Here is a 24220-nt window from a genome sequence, read left to right as displayed (position 1 = left end):
ATATAAACGTGGAAGAAGTATGTGGACAACATTTTTTTCTTTTTTCTTTTTTTTTTTTTTTTTTTTTNNNTTTTTTTTTTTTTTTTTTTTTTTTTTTTTTTTTTTTTTTTTTTTTTTTTTTAATATTGAGATTCCTAAATTTTAAATTTAAAAAAGGGTCTAAAGGCGTGGCAAAAAGCTATTTTATGCGTGGCAAGATTTTAAATTAGTTTTTTATTTGTCTTAAAAGGCAATATATATATATATATATACACATAAAAATAAAATTTTGAAATAATAAATTTATAGAAAGTATATAAATGTGTGCTCATATTTAATATAAGATTATGTCATTAGAATATTAGGCAGATCACAATAGATATTAAAAAAATGTCAACTCTCACATTTAATATTTCAATAATAGAAATAATAATTCCATTATTTAATTTGTAAGTGTAGTGTCAATTATTACGTAAACGACCTAATTTCTTAAAATTTAGTAGTTTAGTGTTTTTCATCAAATGATAATTTATTTAAAAGTGGCTTTGTCTTGTAATCTCTTTTCGATTGGTCTTAGTGAAGAGTGTGAGTATCTTTTTAATTGTTCTTAATAGAGAGGGTAAGTACTTCTCACAAAAAATTGTGTTCAACGAGCATAAGGCAGCAAAACAAGCATAAGCACAGACCCAGAAAGTGTTGATGATCAAAAGCTGCTATTATCTTTCTCAATGTTCTTTGTAGATCCTTTTTTATGTACGGTGGCTCTTACAAAACTGGATCTAACCGACTATTTACATTTATTTGCCAAAACATGAGCACACAAAACCTGTCGGTTTAATCAGACGTGCACAAGTCGTGGCAACACCTGAGGCAAAATGATGAGTTTCCATGTCTTCTGGCCTTATTATGCTCTCTCTCTCTCTCAGAACACGATGTTTCTGATGCACCTTCGACCTCCTCCTCTGTGTCCGCCATGACAGGAACTGAAGATTCTTGTAATCAAAAAGTTTGGAGAATATTCCTTAGAGAATCTATGACTTGTGTAAATTCTGGACGGATTTTTGGATCCTCAGCCCAGCATGACTGCAAGAGACGGGCGATATCTTCTGGGATTCCTTCAAGACTTGGTCTTATGTTCTGAATGAAGAAATGGTAAATCAGTGTCATTGCAGAAATTAGCCCATTTCAATTGATAACAACAACACAGCAGAAATTAGCGGACAATGGTGAATTGGCTGATTCTTAGGTGTACTGTTTTCTTATACTTTTCTTGAATTTTTCTGGAAAGATGTAACGGCACAAGCTCACTCCTCCCTTTCGAGCTTTCCTTCAAGGTTTTTAAAATGCATCTTCTTTATAACGGTCTCACATCGGTTGGGCAGAAGAACGAAACATTTTTTATAAAAGTGTGGAAACTTCTTCCTAGTAGACGCATTTTAAAAATCTTGAGGGGAAGCCTGAAAGAGAAATTCTAAAAAAGACAATATCTACTAGCGGTGGGCTTAAACGATTATAAAAGATGTTCTTAACAAGAGTTTCCTATTTTCTGTTCTTAATTTTTAACAAATATCTAAGAGTTTCGTATCTTGTGTTCTTAATATTTCAAGAACATTCTTGTCTAGAACTTCTAGTTGAGCCTTAAATGCAGATGAATTGTAGAACTCAACACACCTTAGCTGCGGCATATGCCACCATTATATTGTTTCTGCCCTTGAATGGAGTCTTGTTTCTCATCAACTCCCAAAGAATTATCGAGAAGCTGTAGACATCTGCCTTGTGATCATAAAATTTCCTACCTCCAACAGGCAATGGATCAATGCTTAACAGCTGATATCAAATGAAAATAGAACATTAATAAAACAAAGCACTAAAGAGATGAACTTCGTCAAACACTATAGAAAGAAAAGGTTACCTCAGGGGCCATCCATCGGTAAGTACCCGCCTCAGTAGTCATTTTACCAGATATTTCCTCTCTAGCCAACCCAAAGTCTGCTAGTTTAATCCGTTGCTTGTCTTCTGTTAGCAATAGATTGCCTGAGTAAACGTGAAGACTGTTACTAAGCCAACGACTTGAGATCTTTGGAAATGTCTCAGATCAAAGTACGTAAGTATTGATATAATCAAATTCATCATAATCCATCGGCTTAAGTTTTCGGGTTGATCGATAATTTAACACAAACTTTAAAAATTCTTGTTCTCTCCCAGAACTAGACTTAGAGTGTAACAGCTCAAACCCACCACTAGCAAATATTGTCCATTTTTTGCCCATTACGTATCGCAATCAGCCTCCCAATTTTAAAACGCGTCCACTAAAGAGAGGTTTTCACACCCTTATAAAGGATGTTTCATTTCTCTCTCCAATTAATGTGGGATCTCACGTGGAGTGAGTAAGCTGCTCGAAAACGGTAGAGACAGGCACAGTGAATATAATTAATTAAAGGATAGTGCGGCACCCGGTTATCCAATTAAAAAAAGACTTTTGGGGATTATGAACAGGAAGGTGATAGTGTAAAGTAGATGAGAAACAGCACAGTACTTGGCTTTAAGTCGCGATGAACGACTCCATTTGAATGTAAGTATGCCATTACTCGTGATAGATCTAGAGCCAAACTTAAGGAAAGCTTCAGTTCTGGGGTCTCCGGCCGTATGCTCCACAAGTACTTTTGGAGTGATCCACCTCTCATTAGCTCAGTGATTATCATCAACGTCGGCGCTATGGCAGCACCAATGAACTGTTTTAAGTAGAATAGGGTATCAGCAACCATATTTGAGGCATGGATAAACATGTATGGTTTATCATGCTAGCCTACTGTGGTAATCAGAGCAAGCCAAGAACTACAACTTCTATATGAAAATTCCAGCTGATGAAAGCCAAAAAGGGGGACTAAAAAGCTTCATGTATCGTTCTCTAGCATTCTTAAGGGAGTTTAATCAGCTTTAACAGTGACAAAATTCGACAAAATTCTCAGATAGAATGAACTATACAAAATTAGGTTTATAATATCTTAAAAGTAAACTACATATCATATCATATCAACATCACAAAGACATCTAAATTTAAATACAAAATCACTAAATAGACTCAACCCCTCGTCTCCATTTTTGTAAGTTTTCCTTCGTTTTCTTTCAAACACATGACATTTGGGTAGGTGTTACTCAGAGACCGCAAGCCGGCCTCGCTGATTCAGTACTTAAGTTTTCCCTACTTAATGTTAAGTCTAATCTATAGAAAAAAAATCTTCCGTTTTTAAGCAAGAACGCAGCTCAACAAGAAGAAGCACGAATCTTGTACTGTTTGAAGTAATGGAAGGAATGAGATTAACAAGAAAGAGCCAAACACCGGGCGATGTACTAGCAAGTAGATTAAGCCCCAAAGGGAGGTGAACACGAGGCGGTGTGCCAACAAAGACGCTAGACCCCGAAGGGAGTGGACATGAGGTGGTGTGCCAACAAAGACGCTTGACCCCAAAAGGTGTGGACATGAAGTGGTGTGCCAACAAATACGCTGGACCCCAAAGGGAATGGATTGGAAGGTCCCACGTTAATTGGAGAAGGGAATGATTATCAGTGAGGACACCGGGCCTCGAATGGAGGTGGATTGTAAGATCTCACGTTAGTTGAGGAGAACTAAATATTCTTTATAAGGTGTGAGAAACCTCTCCCTAGTAGAGAGGTTTTAAAATCCTTCAGAAAGGAAAGGAAGAGAAAACTTGAAAGAACAATATGGAAAAAATTCTTAAACTCACTAACGTTTTCACTCTCCTGCCTTCCCCCAAACAGCAATCCATATATGATATTCAATTTACATAAAGATTATAATACAAAGTTGAATTACAAGACGAGTGAGTTCTATGAGTTATAGCAAAACAATTACCTGAATAACGTTCTCGTGATTCACTATTGCTAGCAACGCAACCTCTCTCAGAAATCTTTCTTTGTTTTTAGTACTTATAGCCGATGTCCTACTCGGCTGTATAATCTTCACGGCAACAGGCTGATAATCGTACCTACACAAAGTATTAACTGATGAATTCATCTACAATTTGACCCAATAATTCAAAACAATCGAAGATAACCCCACGCATAAATTACACCAAGATCAAAGCAAAGCACATTTGTAACAAAAATGCTAAATCGATAGTAAAATCATGCCACAGTTTGAGAGAAGAAGAAACCTACAGTCCTTCATACACAATGGAGTATGAACCTTCGCCAATAACTTCACCAATCTTTAAACAACGAAGGTCAATGAGCAAACTAGGTTCGATCTTGAGAGCGCACTCGGAACCTAAATCTTCAGAATCATCGTCCCCAATGAACCAACTGAAAGCAGTACCGATTGTTTTGAATGAGTGTTCTTCGTGTTCCTCCGCCATTGTTGGAGACGCTTATGCTTTCTTAGTCTATTCCATTGCGTAAATAGAGAATGAATCGGAAATGAAGACAAGAAACACGAAAAGAAGAAAAAGATTCAAAACCATAACATCATTCGTTTCGAAACAAATTTCAAAAATCAAGACGCAAAACCAAAAGAGAGGGAAAAAAAACAAAATCGAAACCCACAAATCTGCGACGTACATTCTTCTGAAACCAATAAAATTTGGAATTAATCAATGTTTAAAATTCCACTTCCATTTATATTTGTTTGCTTTGATTCCTCTGCGGCGGCGCTGCATCAGTTGGGTCGTTGTGATTCTGCCACGTGTACATTGATTAATGGATTTACGTGTAGGGGAGTGTGGCTCTGGTGATACGGAGATATTGGCCGAAAATTTTGGACGTTTTATCGGAGAATCCGTACGGTATGGCCCACGTAATCCGGGAGTGGACACCCGACATGTCGTTCGTAGTGACTGTAACTATAAAACGTGACAACGTGTAAATAATAAAATATTAGGGAAAATAAATAAATTTATATCTTGGGTTGTCCAACTAATGGGCCTTTAACAAAGGCCCATTAACAGTAGACAGCCCAATGCTTAATCTCCTGATTTTGTTTAGAATATTGGGGAGAGATAATAATAATAACACAATTAGTTCTGGAAAATGTAGATTACATTAAATGTATCGCTAATGTACAAATTAAACACTAATTAGTCAACATAATTAGGTTAATTAATTTACATATAAAGATTAAGCCACTCCATTCCTTGACTGTAATTGCCGTGTTGCTGTTGCATGCAATAGAATACATCTTCATATTCTCCCAAGAACAGCTCTCCCCACGACGGTGCCGGCGGCGGCACGGCATCCATCGTCTCCGATGACGTCGGGCTATTGCTCCAAATCTTCTCGCTTCCTTCTACCAACCGTTGGATCTCGTTCTTCGCCTCTCTCAATTGCTCGCTCAATTTGGTCATCTAAAAACAACTCATTAATCAATATATATTAAAATTAAATAAAATTACGAGAGCTTAGGATTAAAGTGGACAATATAATATTATTTACCTCATATTCAAGGTGGGAATTTTGGAGAATAATGGAATCATGAGCTTTTTTGAGAGTGGAATATTCCTCTTCGAGCTTCTTGTTCTTCCACCGTGCACGGCGGTTCTGAAACCAGACGGCGACTTGTCGTGGATCAAGTCCCAATTCAGAAGCCAACCGATCTTTCCTCTCCGATTCCAATTTGTGTTCATCCCCAAAATTCATCTCTAAAAGTTTCACTTGCTCTGTACTCAGCTTCCTCTTCTTCAACCCCGCCGCCCCAGCCGCCTCCTTCGCTTTGCTCCTCCGCCGCCTCCGCTTCGTCGGCTTATTTCCCTCCGCCGCACCTGAAAAAAAAAACACGATTTTTGAAAAAGCTCCAATACCACGAAGAAGAAACTAATAAAGGATGGAGATAAGGACCTTGTTGGGGGAGTATTTGGGTATAAACTCCAGGGCTGTAGAGATTCGAGATGAGTAATGTATTGTCGTCGTCGGCGGCGGCCATTATCACCGGCGGTAGAGCTCTTCAGTAGCTTCTCTCTCTTGATTGCTTTAGAAGTGTGGGTGTTTGTTAAGTGGGGGAAGAGTGTGCGGGTGGTTTACAGAGGGGTTGCAACTTATTTATAGCCGAAAATGATGTCTGAAAACATTTATAATATTGAAAAAGTTCGCTGTTTTTTCAGAAGCGCCTCTAAACTTTTGTATATTCACAATTCTGCCCCATCCTTGTGGACTTTGATAATTAATTAATTAATTAATTAATTAAATAAGTGTGGCACATCAATACACGTCATTCACCCTCGTAACACCTATGTGTTACAGTAAGGATGAATTACTTTATATTAAAATAATTGAAATTTTGTTTTTATCTCCGTGAAATTCTCTATTTAATTTTATAATAATTATATCGAATAATTTTTAATAAAAAAAACATTATAATAAATTCAATAAAAAATATTAAATTAAATATTAATGATTAGATTCCAATCCGCATACATAAAACGAAGTGCAGATGGGTGGGGGCTGGGGTTGGGTTTGGCATGGGGATCCCCGCAAGTTACAAACCGACCACATCGAACACAATAAATAATTAAATAAATTATAAATCTGATTTTATTTTGGTTTGTTTGTGTTGGCTCGAGGTGAATATAAATTATTAAAATGATTAATTTATATATGGGACGTGGAAATTGCCCGCAATTACCCACAATTTTCGTGTGATTATTTGAATTTTTTTTTTGTTGGTATAAAATATTTAGTCTGTCATATTTGACCTTTTTTTAATTTTAGTCCCCCACAATATTAAAAAAAATTTAATATAATATTTTTAAAAATTTAATTTGATAAATTAAAAATAATTAAATTATTTATATAAATTTTAAAACTAAATATATAATTTAAGAGGAATGACCATAGGATGGGATGGAGGGTTAGCTGTCTTTTTTCATGTGTCTAGAGTAGGCAGCTTGGGCTACGATAATATGAACAGATCACCGAAAGGAAAGTTTGTGGCTGCCAAATCACCACCTACGCTCTTGGGCCCGGTATAGAGTAGATATTATCGTCATCTCTATTTTAATATGATATTGTCTATTTTAAAACGTCGTAAATTATTTATGTTAAGTTAAAAACACGAACTTCATTGTAACAATCCAAGTCCATCGTTAACAAATATTGTTTGTTTCAGTCTATTACGTATCACAATCAGTCTCACAGTTTTAAAACGCATATGCTAAGGAGAGATTTCCACACTCTTATTAGCAATATTTTGTTTCTCTCTCAAACAAACGTGAGATATCACAATCCACCCATAAAATGACAGTGTCAGACTCTGATACTATTTGTAACAACTCAAGTCACCACTAACAAATATTGTCCATTTTAGTCCATTACGCAACGCCGTCAACCTCACGATTCGAATTCTTATAAGAAATATTTTGTTTCTCTCTCCAACCAATGTGAGATCTCACATACAAAAGCTTTGATTTTACTATTGATCTGAATCAATTAGAGATATGAATTCAAGAACTAAACGTGTCACTCTCGATCGATCATAAAATACGAAACAGAAATGAATCTCGTGTATTTTACTTAGAATTTAAATATTAATTTATAGATTATAATGAAGCGAGCGTGCAATATTGAACAGGCACACACATTTATGATCTCGGTACGTTCACCCAACAAGAAGTGAAGCAGGAAGCCAGAGAAGGGCGACCCCTACACCAGAGGTAAGGTTTGGTTAGAGTTGAAGAAGGTAGCAAGGCCCGGCGGGAAAAGGAGTAGAGAAGAGGGGCACAAAGTCAAAGATAGAAAACAAGACATTGGATAAAAAGTGGTTATAATTTGATTATTGGAGGGAGACTCACACACGGGACATAAAAAACAGACAACTCAGGGTTCCACATGGGGTTGCACTGCTTTTACACGTGTCAGCTCCCCCGCAAAATTGTACTATGTTGGACCACCAAAACCAAACAAATTCATCCCTCTCTCTGTCTCAACTTTATCCACAGTCCACGTCATTCCACAGCCGCAATCCCCTTATAAACTTCACTTATAAGTGTGTAAAAATCTTTTTTTTTTATAAATATATTTTAAAATATTAAAAAATAATAATATTTACTAGCGGTAGATTTGAGAATGCATTAAATTTTTTTATTTGGGTAAAAGAAAGTGAATTGAATCCGGACATAGCAGAGGATATAAATACGTACTTATTTGGAGTTATTTTATGTGTCGGTTTCAAAAGACCAAAAGAGAGAGCTTTTGTTTAGTGTTTTTAGTTCCTTTGTCCAATTTGGGGTCTTTTTTTTTATACTGAATTTTACAGCCTGTTTTCAAAGAAATGGAAATCCTTTTCCCACTAGATTCAATGAATGACACGTGGACCCTTTTTTTAAACTCAACTCACAATGCTCATTCAAATCATTCAAATCGTACTCGTTCTAACCCTATCCAGAATAGAATCATTCAAATTTAGGTTGCCAAATACCATAAGTAAAATCTCTGCTTGTTTGGAAATGGGGATAGGATATCCCTTATCCCTTTTCCTTATTCTACCCAGGATATAAAACGTGGGTTTCCCAAACAACCTCTCTTCCCTTCCCTTTGTGGGTTAATTGTAAACGAAGTAATAAGCTCCTTCTTGGAATTTGCAAATATTAAGATTTGGATAAGGATGAAGTCTACAATAGGATTACGGCACTGTGACAGAAATTAAAATATATATATATATATATAATTATTAATTAATTAGGTTGCTTAAACTTAGGTTAAAAATAATGTAATGATAATGATGAAGAAATAGAATTAGAAAAGGGGACGCGCATGAGCATGGGACGTGATTCGATTCCTTTGTCTGGTTATATTTTTTAAATAAATAAATAATTAATTAATTTAATATTTATATATTTTTTTGCAAGTGATTAATTAAGAATTGAGGATTTCCAGGTAATAGGTGTCATGTTTATCCCGACATAGCCAACCCATGTTTCCTCATCTTCCAACTTCGCCTTCATATGCTAATTAATCATTTTTATTACTTAAATAATATGTAATTAGATAGATAAATATAACAATAATTAATTATTTTCTTGGGTTAGTTCTGCCCTATCACATGGGGCCAAGTTCCCATAAATTAAAGGACTAAATTGTAAAATTTTTAAATTATAGCGATTAATTTAAAATTTAATTAAAATATATACGTAAATAGTTGAAGGCTGGCGAAGGGGACCCCCACACTTGGAAGGCCGGTATTATGGTTTGTACTCTACTGGGTGTCCTTCAATGTGGTAATGTGCCAAATATCACCACTGTTACATTACCCTTTTTTTTTTTAATATTATAATAATAAAATTTCAAAAATATAATAATTATATATATATATATATAGACGCATTTTAAAATTGTGAGATTTGAGGTACATAACAGGCTAAAGCGGACAATAGCTAGACATGAGGCGACATGCCACGAGGACACTAATTTCTAAGAGAGAAATTGTAATATCTCACATCATTTGGAGAGATGAACAAAATATTTCTTATAAACGAGTGAAAACCTCTCCTCAATAAACACATTTAAGTTGTGAAAATTGACAATATAGAGGTTAGTTTATAAATTTAACCATTTAATAAAATTTTAAACAAATACTAAATTTTAGTTTTGTATGCATAAAATCTGTCATAAATTATAATAATTAGGTTAACAATATACACAATATTAAAAATTTTAAAATTAATATACTAACCCTTAAGGGCTAAGGCACCCTAACCCTAAGGCACATGATAAAAGTAGGGTATCAGTCCCCATATTTGGAGCAAATCAAATGCAATCTACCATATAATTGGGTATCTTTTTGAAAGTAATTTAATAATTAAAAAAAAAAAATAGTAGGTTAATAATTTATTTTATTTTGGAATATGCTTTTTTGGCATGCACATGCCCTTAGCCCTCCCATAAACCGCTCATATTTTTATTTTTTAATAATTAAAAAAATGTTTATTTTTTCTGGGTTTCATTTGGGGAGGCCCATTGGGCCCAGCCCGGGGGCCCAACATTGGATCTTCTTCGAACCTTATTGTAAAACAACAAGAAGGACTAAAATGGTAACTTCATAAGATCAAATTACTATTTTGGGTCTTAAATTTTAATGGATTAAATAATAATAATATGTAAATAGAATTTAGAAAGTAAGAAGAAATAAATATATATATATTTTTTAACATTTTTTCAATTTCATCGAGTTTATCCCTTTTCTTGTTCCTTTTTTTTCTCTCTCCCTCTCTCTTTTTAAAGAAAAAAAGATTAAATGAAATGAAATTATTTATTCCCATTATTTATATAAAACAAATCTTGAGAAGCACCACTCTGGAAGACAAACACGAAACTGAGAGTGAGGGAGACGAGAGAAACAGAGATAGAGATGGCGGATTCTCTGAGCGCTTTGAGGCTTCTAATGGCGTCACATGCTCCTCCTCTTGACGCCTTGGTTGTTCCTTCTGAGGATTATCATCAGGTTTTCTCCATCCTGCTACCAATTTGGCTGTATCAATCAACATCTAGCTATATTACGAATCCTGAATTTCAATCATCTGTTAATGTTTTGGAGGATCTGATTTGAGCTATTTGTTCTATGTTTCGCCTCTTGTGTTCTGGTTGAAAGTCTGAAATGGTCTGTTTCTGATTGATCAATTCGCGAGACGCGAGCTCTGAGATTACTTGTTTGGCTATTTTCATTTCGCAGTTTTTTTTTTTTTTTTTTTTTTTTTTTTTTTTTTTTTTTTTTTTTTTTTNTTGTTCTTTTTCGTTCTTTGATTTCTTGTTATCGGAGTAATTCTCTGGTTAACAGTTGTTGTCTACGTGTTGTTGCAGAGTGAATATGTATCTGCGAGAGACGAACGACGTGCATTTGTTTCTGGTTTCACCGGAAGTGCTGGTAAGTATTGCCGATTTCCAGTAAGGATGTTTCAGTACCACTACGATTTGTTCCCCTTTCTTTTTATTTTTCTTTTGTGTTGTGCATGTTAAATTAACTGATGCTGTATTAAAAGGAATTTTTCATTTCTTCCCATTAGCTGTTGAAATAAGACTTGAGAAAACTGATATAAATACAGAATCACTTGATAATAGATATCTAGGCGAGAAGAAAGAATGAGGAGAGTCAAACATTTTATGCTGGGTCGATTACTTCATGAATATACATCTGGTGCCAAGCGAATCCACACAGTAAAGACAGATTTTTCAAAAAGAAGAATGTAACTTTCATTGAGAAAAAGAATCTACCACGTAGAAAGGTTCTCAAACTCACTTCCTAGGATCCATTATGTTTCTTTCACTCACGCCTGGATCAAATCTCAAATATCCTTAGCTTCAGAGGATTTTATTACAGCCTTACTCTCTACTTTTAAAGGATAATCGAGGCCTTGTATAGCCAATTCAAATTATTGACAGTCTTTACTAATAGCTGTTATTTTCTTTTTTATGAAACGAGGCATAAGCATAACTAATAGTTGTTATTGATGATATAAAAAATGGAACTAATAATTTTTTTTTTTTGACTTGCCATTGTGTATAACTATATTTCTTGTACGCTCCACTTTCTTTGTAATGTTGCTAGATTTGTTAGTTGCAAATTTAATTGAGCGAAGAAAATGCTTTTAGCTTAGTCTATGCAGTCTGATCACTGTTCATGCTCCCTCTCGTTGATTGTCTTCTCCTGTGGTCTTTATGGATCCTTTTTTTTTTTTTTTTTCATGAAGGTCTGGCACTTATAACCCAGAGAGAAGCATTACTGTGGACCGATGGGCGTTATTTTCTGCAGGCAATTCAACAGCTCAGCGATCAGTGGAAGCTTATGCGAATTGGAGAGGATCCTCCAGTAGATCTCTGGATGGCAGATGTATGTGACCATTTATTTGAAGGTTTTACTTCACATTAATACAAGGGGAAACCAAAATTTAAAGTTCATAATTTTTCTTTGTTGGAACTCTTCAAATTATCTTTATCCTCTTACTTTGGTTTCTTCTAGAAACTTAATTTGTTCCACCAGAAATTTCTTTCATTTTCCGTTGAGTGTTTGAATTATTCTCTTTTCTGCAAACAAATGCAATATCAAACTCTCTTTTTTAACTAAATCAAATTACCTCATTTCTGTTACACTAACGATTGTACTGGTTGTTCTGTATTTCTAAATGTGGACACCTAGGTCTAGTTGAATTCTGCTTTACTAGCACTCAAGTAGGCTTTGGGGGTTTAAACGAGAGTCTAAAATTAGAAGCATTAAAATTTTTATGATTCTTGGTACAATTGTGATTTTCTCTTGGTAAGTTCATATTGTTCTGTATGAAGATAATTGCTAGTGTGTTAGGCTAAGTTCGTTTTTGCAATTTTGTATCAGAATCTTCCAGCGGATGCAGCTGTTGGAGTGGATCCTTGGTGTGTGTCAGTCGACACTGCACAAAAGTGGATTCACGCATTTGCTAAAAAGCAGCAGAAGCTGGTTCAAACCACCACCAACTTAGTTGATGAAGTTTGGAAGAATCGACCACCAACAGAAATAAATCCTGTTATCATACACCCGCTGGAGTATACTGGCTGCTCTGTTGAAGATAAGTTGAAGACTTTGAGAGCAAAACTTTCACAAGAGAAAGCTCATGGTTTAATTGTGACTGGTCTTGATGAAGTGAGTTTCCTTTCTTTCCAGTGCTTCTTCAAACCATTCTTATAAAAATAGTCTTGCATTCTTGTGTTGGTTTTTCTGATTTGACCCCAGGCCTCTGTTTTAGATGTTTTATTTATTTCTTACATAGTATTACTTCTCTTTAATAATATGATGCAATACATTATACAAATGAAAATATGCAGGTTGCTTGGTTATACAATATCCGTGGGAGTGATGTTTCATACTGTCCAGTTGTACATGCATTTGCAATAGTGACACTCAACTCAGCGTTTTTTTACGTGGACAAGAGGAAGGTGTCTGATGAGGTATCCCAAAACACTTGCGTCATATTTTGTATCATGAAAAGTTATGTATATCAAATTTGAAAGGAAACGTTGTACTAGGATATCATTCTAGTACTTAATTCAGTAGTTATGTTGGAATTTAATTTTGAGCTTTGTTTTGTTTTATATTTAACTCTCTTTATTGGTTTAGACCTCATTCAAAATAAATATCTCCTTTTCAGGTACGCTTGTACCTGGAGAAAAATGGAATTGAAGTTCGGGATTATAGTGCAGTAATAGTAGATGTATCTTCACTTACATCTAATCAACAAAACTTGTCATCTTTTGTAAAAGGACCTGAAGTTAGCGCTACTGTAGAGGAACGTAGTTCGATTGATATAACAGGGTCTAATGGAACTAAAGTGGAAAGCCAGAGTCCTGGCCTTGTATGGGTTGATCCTGCTCAATGCTGCTATGCTTTGTATTCTAAACTGAACTCTGATAAGGTTCTCCTGCAACAGTCGCCATTGGCCCTTGCAAAAGCTCTAAAGGTAGCATTTCAATTTCCATATCAATTTTCTTTTTCTGAAGAACGATATGGTGGTGTTTGTTAACTTTTTTTTCATGTGAGCAACAATAAGCCACTACACTGGTGCCTGAGATGATAAAAGTATTAACATATATCTTATGATCTGTTCCTGGTAGTCAGTTCAATTTATTCAATCATCTTCTTGAAACTTGAACAACAGGGTTAAAAGGAATTCCTTTTCAAAGTCCATATTTTTCTCATTGCTTTACCACTTTGATTGACCGGTTATTCTATAGAACTCTGTTGAGTTGGATGGACTAAAGAATGCACACATTCGGGATGGTGCGGCTGTTGTACAATATCTTGTGTGGCTGGATAAGCAGGTATTTGAAACCTATAGCATCTAGCTTACATTCACTTCAATAACTTCTTACCGAGCCCCAAAAAACAGACATTGGCGTCATATTACACTTTATGATTTCTAGCTTGGTTTAAAATTTGCAGCTGCAAGAGACTTATGGGGCTTCTGGGTACTTTTTGGAAGGGGATGGAGCGAGGAAGCCCAAACCATCGTGAGTTCTATACACATTTTTGTGATTAAACCACATCAGCTTATTGTTGCAATGCTTTGGAGAAAAATGTTCTTTTATTTTATTTTATTTTATTTTATTTTTAATTTATAATAATAATAATTATTATTATTATTTTATGCAAAGAACATTATATAAACTTCAACATACTCACGTTGCTGACATTGCAGTTGCTCATTTTTCTAACCGTATTTTAACGTTAAACAATCCTTGTTAGGGACTCGAAGAAACTGACAGAAGTTACAGTAAGTGATAAGCTCGAGGCGTTCCGTGCATCAAAGGAGGTCAGCTTCATTGTTAATATGTTTCACTCTGTACCCTTATGCATGTTTGTCTATCTCTTCTTTAAAATAAGTATATACAATATAAACTAAGAATATTAGGTGATTAGTTTTACTGTGGACCTCATGTTGTCAATTTTGGGAATGATAGGGATTGATTGTGATAGAAGCCCGAGAAGTTTGTTTTCCATCCAGAAACTATTCTAGATTTTACCTACTAACAACCTGACTCTTTCCCTTTTACCTTCCATGTACATACAGCTCCCAGCATGCGACATCAGCTAACTAACTTAACTACACATTCTTTTGCTGACTTCATCAAAACTAACTGACTAAAGAAAAGACAATCCTCCCCTAATTAACTACTTCCCTCTGACTCTGCACATCGACTTTCCCTCGTGAGGTTCATGCTTCGTCCTTCTAGTGCAAATGAAGCAAGCCTTACATTTTGTTTGTGCTTTTCAGCATTTCAGAGGCTTAAGTTTCCCTACGATTTCATCTGTTGGTTCAAATGCTGCAATTATACATTATGGACCACAAGCAGAGACATGCGCGGAGTTGGATCCTGAAAGCATCTATCTTTTTGACTCAGGGGCTCAGGTTAGTTGGGCATTCAAACCTTATGTGATGCTAACCATGATCTTTACTATCTGCTTTGCCTCTTCCTAACCATAATGGTTATACTTTTCATCGATGAATTAATTATGTTTCAATTCTTCCCTTTTTGTTTGTGTACTTAGTATTTGGATGGAACAACCGATATCACACGGACAGTCCATTTTGGATTACCATCAGCACATGAAAAAGCTTGTTATACGGCAGTGAGTTACTTTAGCTTAATTATTAATGAAAAAAATAAAGTATTATATGTATTTGTTCTCGTTTCTGTAGTTGATAAATCAACCGACTTCACAAATTGATGAACCTTAGTACAAATTGATTTGCTTTAACTCTGATTTGTTACCTTTAACAAGAAACTTCCTTTTCAATGCTGTATGAAGAGAACAAAAGAAGCAGTCAGAATGCTTGAGACTGTCAAAGGAGATTACAAAAATAAATACTCTGGTCAAGGTCACAGGAATAGTAATTAAGAGATTAGAGAGTGAAGCAGTCAGAAGCCATGAAACTTTGGATATCCCATTGATCAGAAACCTTTCAAGAGTTACCTTGAGAGGTTCTCTTGTTCCTTCGTTACTCTCCCTTTGAGCTCATAAAGTTAAGCATCATTTTCTGACATGAACTTCCAAATTTCTTGTGCGGTTGGAAGAAAAAGATGCTTCTCTTTGATATCTAGTTCCATGGAATGATAGAACTAATAAGCCACAACCTCTGTTTAAAGTTTTCTAATCCTAATTTGCTTACTGTGGGTTTTATGTTTGCAAGTGCTTTTCTAATACTTTATAGAAGTCCACCTACCATGAAGAAGATCGTGAATGTTGTAATTGGGAGAGTGGTTTTCTGGAGGCTACCTTTCTTGTCATTGTTACCTTCAGCTAGGTTAAGAGTTTGGTTCCACCATTCAAAAATTGCTTCTGATTGGGGGGATGGATGGACTTGTTTTTCAAATCTTAGATTGTTTTTTTTGGACACACATTGAAGTGAGATGGACATTTTTCTATTGGTAGTATTCTCGACTCTGTATAAGACTAGGGTATTTAAAGGAATATGTATATCTTGAAAGAAGTGAAAAGTAATACTTATTTCTTAAGCACAATTTAATCAATGAATTAATAAATTGAAACCTTATGCTAGGAAACTAATTTATGGTAGCTGCAACATTATGAAATTGATTATAAATCATCTAGTTCCAATAACATAAATGGATAAGTCCTATATGAAATTCCTCAATTTATACTGCAATTTTGATTATCTAACTGAAGCGACATCTTGACAGGTTCTCAAAGGCCATATTGCTTTGGGAAATGCAAGATTTCCAAATGGCACAAATGGTAGGAGTTCTCACCTATTCTGCTTTGTATTTTGTCTTCCCAATAAGCTGATCAGAGATAGGTTGACTTCCTATTTGCAGGCCATGCGTTGGATATTCTTGCTCGAGTTCCCTTGTGGAAGGATGGTCTGGATTATCGACATGGCACTGGCCATGGAATTGGTTCTTTCCTTAATGTTCATGAAGGTAAAGAACTACTATGACTTCCACATTTCTTATTCAGTAATTAATTATGATCAAATTAACAATTTCTTAGTTATTTTAAGCAGGACCCCATTTGATTAGTTTCAGACCCCAGGCTCGAAATGTTCCACTTCAAGCTTCAATGACTGTAACGGATGGTAAGTATAAGGAAGTCATTGGTATCAATTACAATTACTCGTGAACTCTTTTGTTGCATAGGTTTCACTTTCAATATCGATCGCTTCCACGCTACTTGATGTCTATTCACCCCTCCCCCTCCCTCATTCCGATTTCCCTCGAGTTTGTCATGTTTTCTTTCCTGTGTGAGTGGTGTACAAAGAGCTAAGCTAACCAAACCTACTTCAGATAATTTTGTGAACTTGGTCTGGATATCAGAAACATAAATAGCCTAGAATTTTATTTTAGTCCTAGAAACCATTTCTTGCTGATACTTTAATTGCAAACCACAGAGCCTGGCTATTATGAGGATGGCGCCTTCGGTATTAGGTTGGAGAACGTACTTATCGTGAAGGACGCCGACACAAAATTCAATTTTGGTAATAAAGGCTACTTATCGTTCGAGCACATAACATGGGTAAAACTCTTATTTCTATTTGCAGATTTCATCAACTCATCGATCGTTCTTAGAATAGACAAGGGATCTTAGATTTTTGGTTGTTGGGCAGGCACCATACCAGAAAAAGTTGATCCACACAAGTCTTCTCACAGCTGAAGAATTGAATTGGGTGAACACTTATCATTCAAAATGTAGGGACATTCTTGCTCCATATTTGGATGAATCTGAGAAGACATGGCTGGAGAAGGCCACCGAGCCAATAACTGCCTGATCATCATCTCTCTGTGGTAAAACTTGAAGTAGCTTCATCCTTCATGCTGCCCATTTCTTTCAATAATGCCATATTTATGCATCATCGCCCTTTCGAGTATTTTAATTAGTCAATCATTATTGCTTTCCATCACTGTATACAACACAAACTAATATTAGTGTTAGTTATTTTCTATCTAAACGAGTCGTACACATCCTGGTCGAATCTCTTAGGTCTGCATGCATAGTTAATAGTTTGGTGAAGAGAGGTTAGACATTTGATTTCTTAATCGTGAGTACATGTCTCAACCAGTTTGAAGTATTCTAAAACTACTTCTCTTTTTAAATATACGAAAGTCTCCGAATGCATTTAACAAATCAATTAAGGTTTTGATAGAAGACCCAACGTCTATATACTAAAAATAAATGTTTTTTTTTTTTTTTTTAAATAAAGATGCAAATATAATTATTTATTTAAAAACACAATGTTTAAAAAAAAAAAAAAAAGCGAAATACAATTCTTTTATTATTTAAGCTGTATTTATATATAATAATCTTTTTTTTTTTTAAAAAATAATGTAGAAAACAACCGAAAACATAATTAAAGGAAATTAAATGACCCATAAACATAATTAAATAATTTAAAAGTATTTAGTAATGATTTACATAAATATAGATAGGGAAAATAATGGAAAGGCGGTTAATATTGGAGGGTTGAGAATGGAAGATAATTAAGATTGGAAAGTGTAAAAGTGACCCATCCTTTAATTAGTAAGGCATGGTGATCTATGAATTAATTATAATAAGAATAAGAATTAAGAATTAAGAATTAAGAATTAAGAATTAAGAATAAGAATAAGAATAAGAATAAGAATAACCATAACAAAAACAAATAAAAGAAAAATAAAAAAGAAAATCCCTATATTTAGGAGTGTTCGCGCCTTTATCTCCTAATTTCCTTAATCTCTGTCTCTAAACTCTCCATCCCATTGGCAGTTTTTTCGCGGAGAAACTTTTGACAGAGAATGCTCTTTCTGAGTTTTCTCTCCCCATAGTTTTCTCTCTTCTCTCTCTCTCTCTCTCTCTCTTTCTCTCTGTCTCTCTCTGTGTTCATTGTTCCCTTACAATCGTGTGTTGATTCTGCGCCTTTTATCTCCCGATTTCTTCGATCTCTGTCTCTAAACTCCCCATTCCATTGGCAGGTTATCGCGGAGAAACTTGACAGAGAATGCTCGTTCTGAGTTTTCTCTCCCCATAGTTTTCTCTCTCGTTCTATGTTCATCATTATTCCCTTTCAACATGTCTTCCGATTGAGTTTTGAATCATAATATCACTTTTCCAATTCATTGCAGTCCTAAACTGATCAACGGACCAAGGTAAGCATCTCTTCTTGTTCTTGTTCTTCTTCTTATGCGTAAGGTTTTGTTTATTTTTTTATGATTTTTGGTTGTTGATTTGGTGTTGTAGAGTGCTGAGACTCACAATGCTGAAGTGCTTATTTGTCATAGCTTCCTTGGTCCTCTCCTCCGCTTTTGCACAGAAACAGAGCCCTCTAAAAGATCCAAATGAGGAATGGCACACGTTGACAGGTTTGTTTGTAGATTTTGATTAAAACGCCGCAAAATCAAATACTATCTCTTGAATATTTTCTGTTTGAGTTCCTGTGGTTTAGATTAAATTAAATTGAATTGAATTGGATGAACTGTTTTGGTGAAGGGGAAGAGCCTATAGTGGTAGCAAGGGGTGGGTTTTCTGGAGTGTTTCCTGAATCGAGCGCGCTTGCAAATGAAGTAGCGGTGTCTAATGGTTTACCGAACACTGTTTTGTACTGCAACCTCCAACTAACCAAAGATGGGCTTGCTATTTGCTTATCTGATATTCTGCTTGAAAACTCAACCAACATTGAACAAGTCTTCCCTAAATCTCGTAAGACTTACGAAATCAATGGAAAGGTTTACAAAGGATGGTTTTCTGTTGATTTCATGTCTGATATTCTCTTTACCAAAGTCGCCTGTAAGTTCGTCCATTCAATTCAATTCAATTCAAACAAAACAAAACAAAACAAAACAAAACAAAGTTAATTTGATGTTTCTTTTGTTGTTGGATCAGTGGTTCAAGGTATCATGTCCCGCCCTAGTGTGTATGATGGTGTTTGGCCAATTTCTGCTGTTGACGATATCTTAGGACTGAAACGACCTGTTTGGTTGAACGCTGAGGTATTTATTTGGTTGATGACTATTTGATAACAAAGATAAAACTCATTGTTTGTAGAGAGATGATGAGAAGTTTCAAAAGCAAAAACTGAAATGGGTATCAAAGAGGACCTTAATTATTAGCATCCAAAGCTTTTACTAACTATGTAGCCTTTTGCAGTGGGAAACATTCTACCAAGAACACAATCTGAGTATCATATCATTCGTTAAGAAGGCATTGAGACTGATGCCCATAGACTTTGTGTCATCTTCCGAAATTGGAATAGTGAAAGGGCTAGGTGGGGCTGTGGACAGCGCCAAAACAAGGCTCATCTTTCGGTTCTTAGGAGCCACTGAAACAGAGCCAACAACAGGAAAACAATACGGTGACTTGCTTCATGAGCTGGCCATGATAAAGACGATTGCCTCGGGAATCGCGGTCCCAAAATCATACATTTGGCCAGTTAGTCGAGAAGAGTATGTGCTGCCTGCAACAACTGTTGTGATGGATGCCCATAATCTTGGCTTGGAAGTCTATGCTCATGGCTTTGCAAACGATGCCGTTGTTGGTTACAATTATAGTTATGATCCTGTCCGTGAGTACCTTCCGTTTATTGATAATGGCAAATTTGCTGTTGATGGTTTGATTACTGATTACATTCCTACTGCTTCTGAAGCCATTGGTCAGTTTTTCTCTCTTTCTTCTTCTTCTTCTTCTATTTCAATAATACCTTCAATCAAATGTGCAATCTAAGGGTGCAATCTTACCCTTTGAAGTAAAAAAATCTATTAGAATATTGGACGAGAAGTTGACGTGATGAAACGTTGTTTTTTTAAATTTAATCTAGACTAGTTTTATAATCACTCTCACCTTGTTCCATGAAGTTCAATAGTGTTTTTGCAAATCTAAAAAGGATAAAAGTAATTTTGAAACAAATGGTAAAGTTCTCGACATCGTACAAGCTGATTTCTAAATTGTTTGCTCGTTCTTTTTGCAGCCTGCTATGTCAGTTTTCGCAACCCCACGAAATCTAAAATTGGTAACAATTTTCTTCCTCGTATATTTGATTACGATTTCATTTTTAGTTTGGTGAAAAGTGAAGAGTAGATTGGAATGATTTCAGTCAGACAAGAACCGTTGGTGATAAGCAGCAATGGGGCAAGTGGGGATTACCCAGGGTCAACAGACCTTGCATACGAAGCAGCAATTGAGGATGGGAGTGACGTAATTGATTGTTCAGTACAAATATCAAAAGATGGAGTTCCTTTCTGCATGGAAACCAGTGATCTTTTGCCAACTACCACTGCTATCACTGCTTTCAATGATAAAACTACGGCTGTTCCAGAACTTCAACAAGATCCTGGAATCTTCTCTTTTGATCTCACTTGGCCTCAGATTCTAACATTGAAACGTAACCCTTTCTTCTTTCTTTCGACTACTCTGTTTTTCTAATTCTGTTTCTTCATCTTAATGAACTCTGTACTACTGTTTCAGCTCAAATCACTAACCCTTTCCTGAGCTCTTCTGGGCTTGTCCGAAATCCTGCCTTTAAGAACAAGGGCAAATTCATGTCCCTCTCTGACTTTCTCGAGTTCGCCAAAGCCAGAGGTGTTCGTGGGATCATGATCAACCTCCAAGTAAGCAAATATCTTAATTTGTTCATTTGATCCATCAAACTCCTTTGTTTATGGGTTGTTATTGTTGTTGTTGTGTTAGAATGCGGCCTTCTTGGCTGCAAAGAAAGGTCTTGACATGGTGGGAATCGTATCGACGACAATGAGCGACGCGCATATGGAGAAGGAATCAACACTAGATGTTTATATAAGGTCGGATGACACTTCTGTGTTGACCGCTTTCAAAACCAATTTCCCAACTTTCATAAGAGTTTTAACTGTTGATGGCAAGTATGGGGAAGTCCCCAAAAAGGTCGCTGACGAGATCAAAATCTATGCTGACGCTGTTGCCGTTCCTCGTTCCGCCCTAGTCGAAATCACCAACTATTTTACGGTTAGGAACACGGGTGTGGTTGCTCAATTGAAGTCCGCCGATCTTTCCGTTTTCGTTTATGTCATAAGGAATGAATACGTATCTTTAGCGTTTGATTACTACTCCCAAGCCTCTCTCGAAATCTCCACATACGTCGACTTCTTCCACGTTGACGGCGTCATCACTGACTTCCCTTATACTGCAAAACGATATATAAGTAATGATCCTAAACTCAGAACTCAACTGGTTAAGACATATATTATTATAATTTTTTTTTTTTTTTAATTGTCTTGGTGACTGCAGCATGTCCGTGTCGGCCAGTTAACACGGATAGCAGTGGATATTCAATCTTACCGCCAGAAGTTGGAACACTCCTTGGTCTGGTGCCGCAAGAGGTACAACCACGTGTGGATCCTCCCTCGCCTCCATTGGATGTAAAAGCTATCGTCGACCCACCGCTACCGCCGGTGAGCAATGTGTCGACCACCGGCCCTTCAGTCCCTGCCACTGCCGACGCTGTACCAAATATTTCTAACTTCTTCCTATCTTTGCTCTCAGTTGTGGTACTCACCTTCCATGCTCACTCTATACTGTAATTGTCTATATTCAATCATTTTTTTTTTCATAAACGTATAAAATATTAATCTCTGGGGGCAATAACCCATCTTCCCATGTATTTATTTATGTAATTAAATACTTTTTTTTTTTTTAAGTATCGAAATCACTTAAAATTCTCTTCGATATACATATACACATATACAGATATGGATTGGATGATCGGTTGGATATGAAGAGTTTCGATCAAATTTTACTTTTTAAATTTATGAACACGATTGATATTTAATCCTATTTTTTTCTTCTTTTTTTTTTTCTACTTTTTAGAATGAATGGTGTAATAGTATTTTTAGTTGATTTTAAAAATAATTATGAATTACTGACTAAATGTATAAATTATTAAAGATTAGATATTTGGAAATCATTTTGTTTTAATTTTTATTTAGTCTCATTTTAATCAATCTCAAAATTATTAAAGATTATAATTAATTTTCAGATTTATTAAACTTACATAAAGAGTAACAAGTATTTTGATCATCATTCAAAATGAATTAAAATAATAAATAGACAAATTTTATGACGAAAATATCCTTATATTAATTACTTCACCTTTTTCGCTTTATTCTTCTGTGGTTGAATTAAAACAAAAAACAAACAAAAATAGAAAGAAAATAAAAAACATTTAAACGTTAATGATGTTCACTACCTGAGAACACAGCATCAGGCGGCGACGGCCCTCCTGAGCTGTGTCTGGCGGCGGAAAATGTCACATTCTGCAGCCACCTGAGCCAGCGAATTATACGACGACCCACCCTTGGCGGCGGCCCTTTCCCCACTACGTTTAAGCGCCTTAACCCTCTCTCTGATTCTCCGCCCTTCTTCATCCTCCTCCGCCATTATCTTCCTCACCTTACTCTCTATCTCCTCCCTACTCACCAACCCCCGCGACACCCTTACACCCACTCCCACCTCCTCCGTCAGCTCCGCCGCGTTCATCTTTTGCTCTGCGTACAGCGGCCACGTCACCATCGCCACTCCGTTCATTATGCTCTCTAACGACGAGTTCCAACCAGTGTGCGTCAAAAATCCCCTTACCGATCGGTGATTCAAAATCTCTGCCTGTGGTCCCCACGTCGGAACAAGCAAACCCACCTCTTTTGTCCTGTTTACAAATCCTTCCGGCAGGTATTCCGGCGGCCACTTGTCGTCTCCCGATTGGTTCCCTGCTGTGAAAAATGTCCCCGAGGAATCGGTATCCACCGGCGGCCGTATCACCCAAACGAACCGCTGCTGACTCAGCTCCAACCCCAATGCCAATTCCTTGATTTGCTCTTCACTCAACGTCCCCCCACTCCCAAACGACACATATATCACCGACTCATCCGGTTGCCGGTCGAGCCACTTCAGCACCTCGCTCTCCAAATTGGGCTCAGCATGTCTAATCAACGGCCCAATTGGATAAATCGGGACTCCTCCGGCTTTCCCACAGGTGAGAGTCTCAATTTCAGTTAGCGCTTTTATGTTAGTGGGCTCCAGATCCTGCCACGTGTTCGACAAGATCCCATCAGCCGTTCCAAGCTCCCTTGCCATAAGTTCAAAGTCGTCGTAGACACCGTTCTCTAACACCTGGGTGGTATTCTCGAACCGGACCGGGCTGCAACCCGGGATTCTCAGCGGTTCGTGGTTGTACACGTGGTCGTTGATCATCTTCTTGTCCATGGTGGGAAAAAACCTGGCAAGCGAAAGAAACCAAGCACTAGTGGTCATGAAAACGAACCCCAACATGCCAAGTTCGTGGGCTATGGCAAGACCCCATGTCCCAAAAAGGTCGACAATCAGCGCCGCCGGGCGGGGCTTCGCAGTAGAGAGGGAGCGCCGAAGCAGGGGAGGAGAGGCGGACATTATGGCCTTGAGTTTATCGATGAAATTGGCAGTTGGGTCGAGACTGACGGAGGGGCGAAGAGGCACGATGTTGACAGCAGAGGATTTCTGGAGTAGGAGGGACTCGGCGGCGGAGGTGCCAGAGCAGATGACGAAGAGGGTGGCGTGGAGGTTGTGGTGGTGGACGAGGCGGTGGGCTAGCTCAAGGAAGGGAATGAGGTGGCCCATGCCGGGGCTGACCAGTAAAGCAACATGGGCTTCGGATTCTTGGGCTGTCATGGCTATGCGTAAAATATGAAAACAGAGCACAAGATGAAGAAGCTCTGCCTCTGTTTTTGAATGGGATGGAGCTTGCTTCTACTCCTTGCTGCTATTTATAATAATGGAAATGAC

General features: G+C 36.7%; 5 protein-coding genes across 8 annotated transcripts; 2 read left to right on the top strand and 3 right to left on the bottom strand.

Moving 5' to 3' along the window:
• Positions 1-673: 673 nt before the first annotated feature.
• Positions 674-4641, bottom strand: LOC111781866 (serine/threonine-protein kinase HT1-like). Of its 3 annotated transcripts, none has more exons than XM_023662593.1 (7): positions 4558-4641; positions 4159-4382; positions 3854-3986; positions 2516-2711; positions 1892-2013; positions 1651-1806; positions 674-1116 (listed from the first exon to the last, which is right to left on the bottom strand). In XM_023662593.1, exons 2-7 carry the CDS (start codon positions 4353-4355, stop codon positions 979-981), a joined length of 942 nt encoding a protein of 313 aa, XP_023518361.1. In that variant the 5' UTR covers positions 4356-4382; positions 4558-4641; the 3' UTR covers positions 674-978. The 3 variants fall into 3 exon arrangements, with proteins under 3 accessions (XP_023518361.1, XP_023518360.1, XP_023518359.1); XM_023662592.1 differs by having other exon boundaries at positions 4543-4574; XM_023662591.1 differs by having other exon boundaries at positions 4159-4568.
• Positions 4642-5000: 359 nt separating this feature from the next.
• LOC111781935 (homeobox-leucine zipper protein ATHB-40-like) lies at positions 5001-5999 on the bottom strand. Its single transcript, XM_023662677.1, has 3 exons — positions 5830-5999; positions 5428-5753; positions 5001-5339 (listed from the first exon to the last, which is right to left on the bottom strand). Exons 1-3 carry the CDS (start codon positions 5912-5914, stop codon positions 5100-5102), a joined length of 651 nt encoding a protein of 216 aa, XP_023518445.1. The 5' UTR covers positions 5915-5999; the 3' UTR covers positions 5001-5099.
• Positions 6000-10233: 4234 nt separating this feature from the next.
• On the top strand, positions 10234-17427 carry LOC111781553 (probable Xaa-Pro aminopeptidase P). Its single transcript, XM_023662217.1, has 16 exons — positions 10234-10426; positions 10783-10846; positions 11670-11809; positions 12308-12592; positions 12775-12897; positions 13098-13406; positions 13681-13767; positions 13889-13956; positions 14192-14258; positions 14721-14855; positions 14996-15076; positions 16150-16204; positions 16285-16389; positions 16473-16544; positions 16857-16981; positions 17073-17427. The coding sequence occupies exons 1-16, from the start codon at positions 10334-10336 to the stop codon at positions 17232-17234; spliced, it is 1971 nt and encodes a 656-aa protein (XP_023517985.1). The 5' UTR covers positions 10234-10333; the 3' UTR covers positions 17235-17427.
• A 721-nt stretch (positions 17428-18148) lies between these two features.
• Positions 18149-22093, top strand: LOC111781735 (glycerophosphodiester phosphodiesterase GDPDL6-like). 2 transcript variants are annotated; one of them, XM_023662426.1, is made up of 10 exons: positions 18149-18588; positions 18680-18801; positions 18929-19225; positions 19322-19428; positions 19586-20087; positions 20403-20439; positions 20527-20816; positions 20900-21042; positions 21122-21608; positions 21695-22093. In XM_023662426.1, exons 2-10 carry the CDS (start codon positions 18696-18698, stop codon positions 21985-21987), a joined length of 2262 nt encoding a protein of 753 aa, XP_023518194.1. In that variant the 5' UTR covers positions 18149-18588; positions 18680-18695; the 3' UTR covers positions 21988-22093. The 2 variants fall into 2 exon arrangements, with proteins under 2 accessions (XP_023518194.1, XP_023518193.1); XM_023662425.1 differs by having other exon boundaries at positions 20403-20444; positions 20529-20816.
• A 425-nt stretch (positions 22094-22518) lies between these two features.
• Positions 22519-24197, bottom strand: LOC111781847 (anthocyanidin 3-O-glucosyltransferase 5-like). The gene has a single exon (XM_023662562.1). The coding sequence runs from the start codon at positions 24104-24106 to the stop codon at positions 22667-22669; it is 1440 nt and encodes a 479-aa protein (XP_023518330.1). The 5' UTR covers positions 24107-24197; the 3' UTR covers positions 22519-22666.
• Positions 24198-24220: the final 23 nt, after the last annotated feature.

The sequence above is a fragment of the Cucurbita pepo genome, chromosome LG19 (assembly GCF_002806865.2).
Source record: "Cucurbita pepo subsp. pepo cultivar mu-cu-16 chromosome LG19, ASM280686v2, whole genome shotgun sequence".
NCBI classification, from domain to species: domain Eukaryota; kingdom Viridiplantae; phylum Streptophyta; class Magnoliopsida; order Cucurbitales; family Cucurbitaceae; genus Cucurbita; species Cucurbita pepo.
This window is presented reverse-complemented; position numbering and strand designations above follow the sequence as displayed.

Excerpts from the sequence above, each read along its gene's own strand:
- LOC111781866 (XM_023662593.1), bottom strand. The coding sequence starts at position 4,355 with ATGGCGGAGGAACACGAAGAACACTCATTCAAAACAATCGGTACTGCT. Across the intron at positions 1,807-1,891 it reads ACCGATGGATGGCCCCTGAG|CTGTTAAGCATTGATCCATT; the intron begins GTAACCTTTTCT and ends ATTTGATATCAG. Across the intron at positions 1,117-1,650 it reads TGGCATATGCCGCAGCTAAG|AACATAAGACCAAGTCTTGA; the intron begins GTGTGTTGAGTT and ends TTCTTCATTCAG.
- LOC111781935 (XM_023662677.1), bottom strand. The coding sequence starts at position 5,914 with ATGGCCGCCGCCGACGACGACAATACATTACTCATCTCGAATCTCTAC. Across the intron at positions 5,754-5,829 it reads CCAAATACTCCCCCAACAAG|GTGCGGCGGAGGGAAATAAG; the intron begins GTCCTTATCTCC and ends TTTTTTTTTCAG. Across the intron at positions 5,340-5,427 it reads ATTCCCACCTTGAATATGAG|ATGACCAAATTGAGCGAGCA; the intron begins GTAAATAATATT and ends AGTTGTTTTTAG.
- LOC111781553 (XM_023662217.1), top strand. The coding sequence starts at position 10,334 with ATGGCGGATTCTCTGAGCGCTTTGAGGCTTCTAATGGCGTCACATGCT. Across the intron at positions 12,898-13,097 it reads AGAGGAAGGTGTCTGATGAG|GTACGCTTGTACCTGGAGAA; the intron begins GTATCCCAAAAC and ends TCTCCTTTTCAG. Across the intron at positions 16,982-17,072 it reads CGTTCGAGCACATAACATGG|GCACCATACCAGAAAAAGTT; the intron begins GTAAAACTCTTA and ends GTTGTTGGGCAG.
- LOC111781735 (XM_023662425.1), top strand. The coding sequence starts at position 18,696 with ATGCTGAAGTGCTTATTTGTCATAGCTTCCTTGGTCCTCTCCTCCGCT. Across the intron at positions 20,817-20,899 it reads TCAGATTCTAACATTGAAAC|CTCAAATCACTAACCCTTTC; the intron begins GTAACCCTTTCT and ends CTACTGTTTCAG. Across the intron at positions 21,043-21,121 it reads GGATCATGATCAACCTCCAA|AATGCGGCCTTCTTGGCTGC; the intron begins GTAAGCAAATAT and ends TTGTTGTGTTAG.
- LOC111781847 (XM_023662562.1), bottom strand. The coding sequence starts at position 24,106 with ATGACAGCCCAAGAATCCGAAGCCCATGTTGCTTTACTGGTCAGCCCC.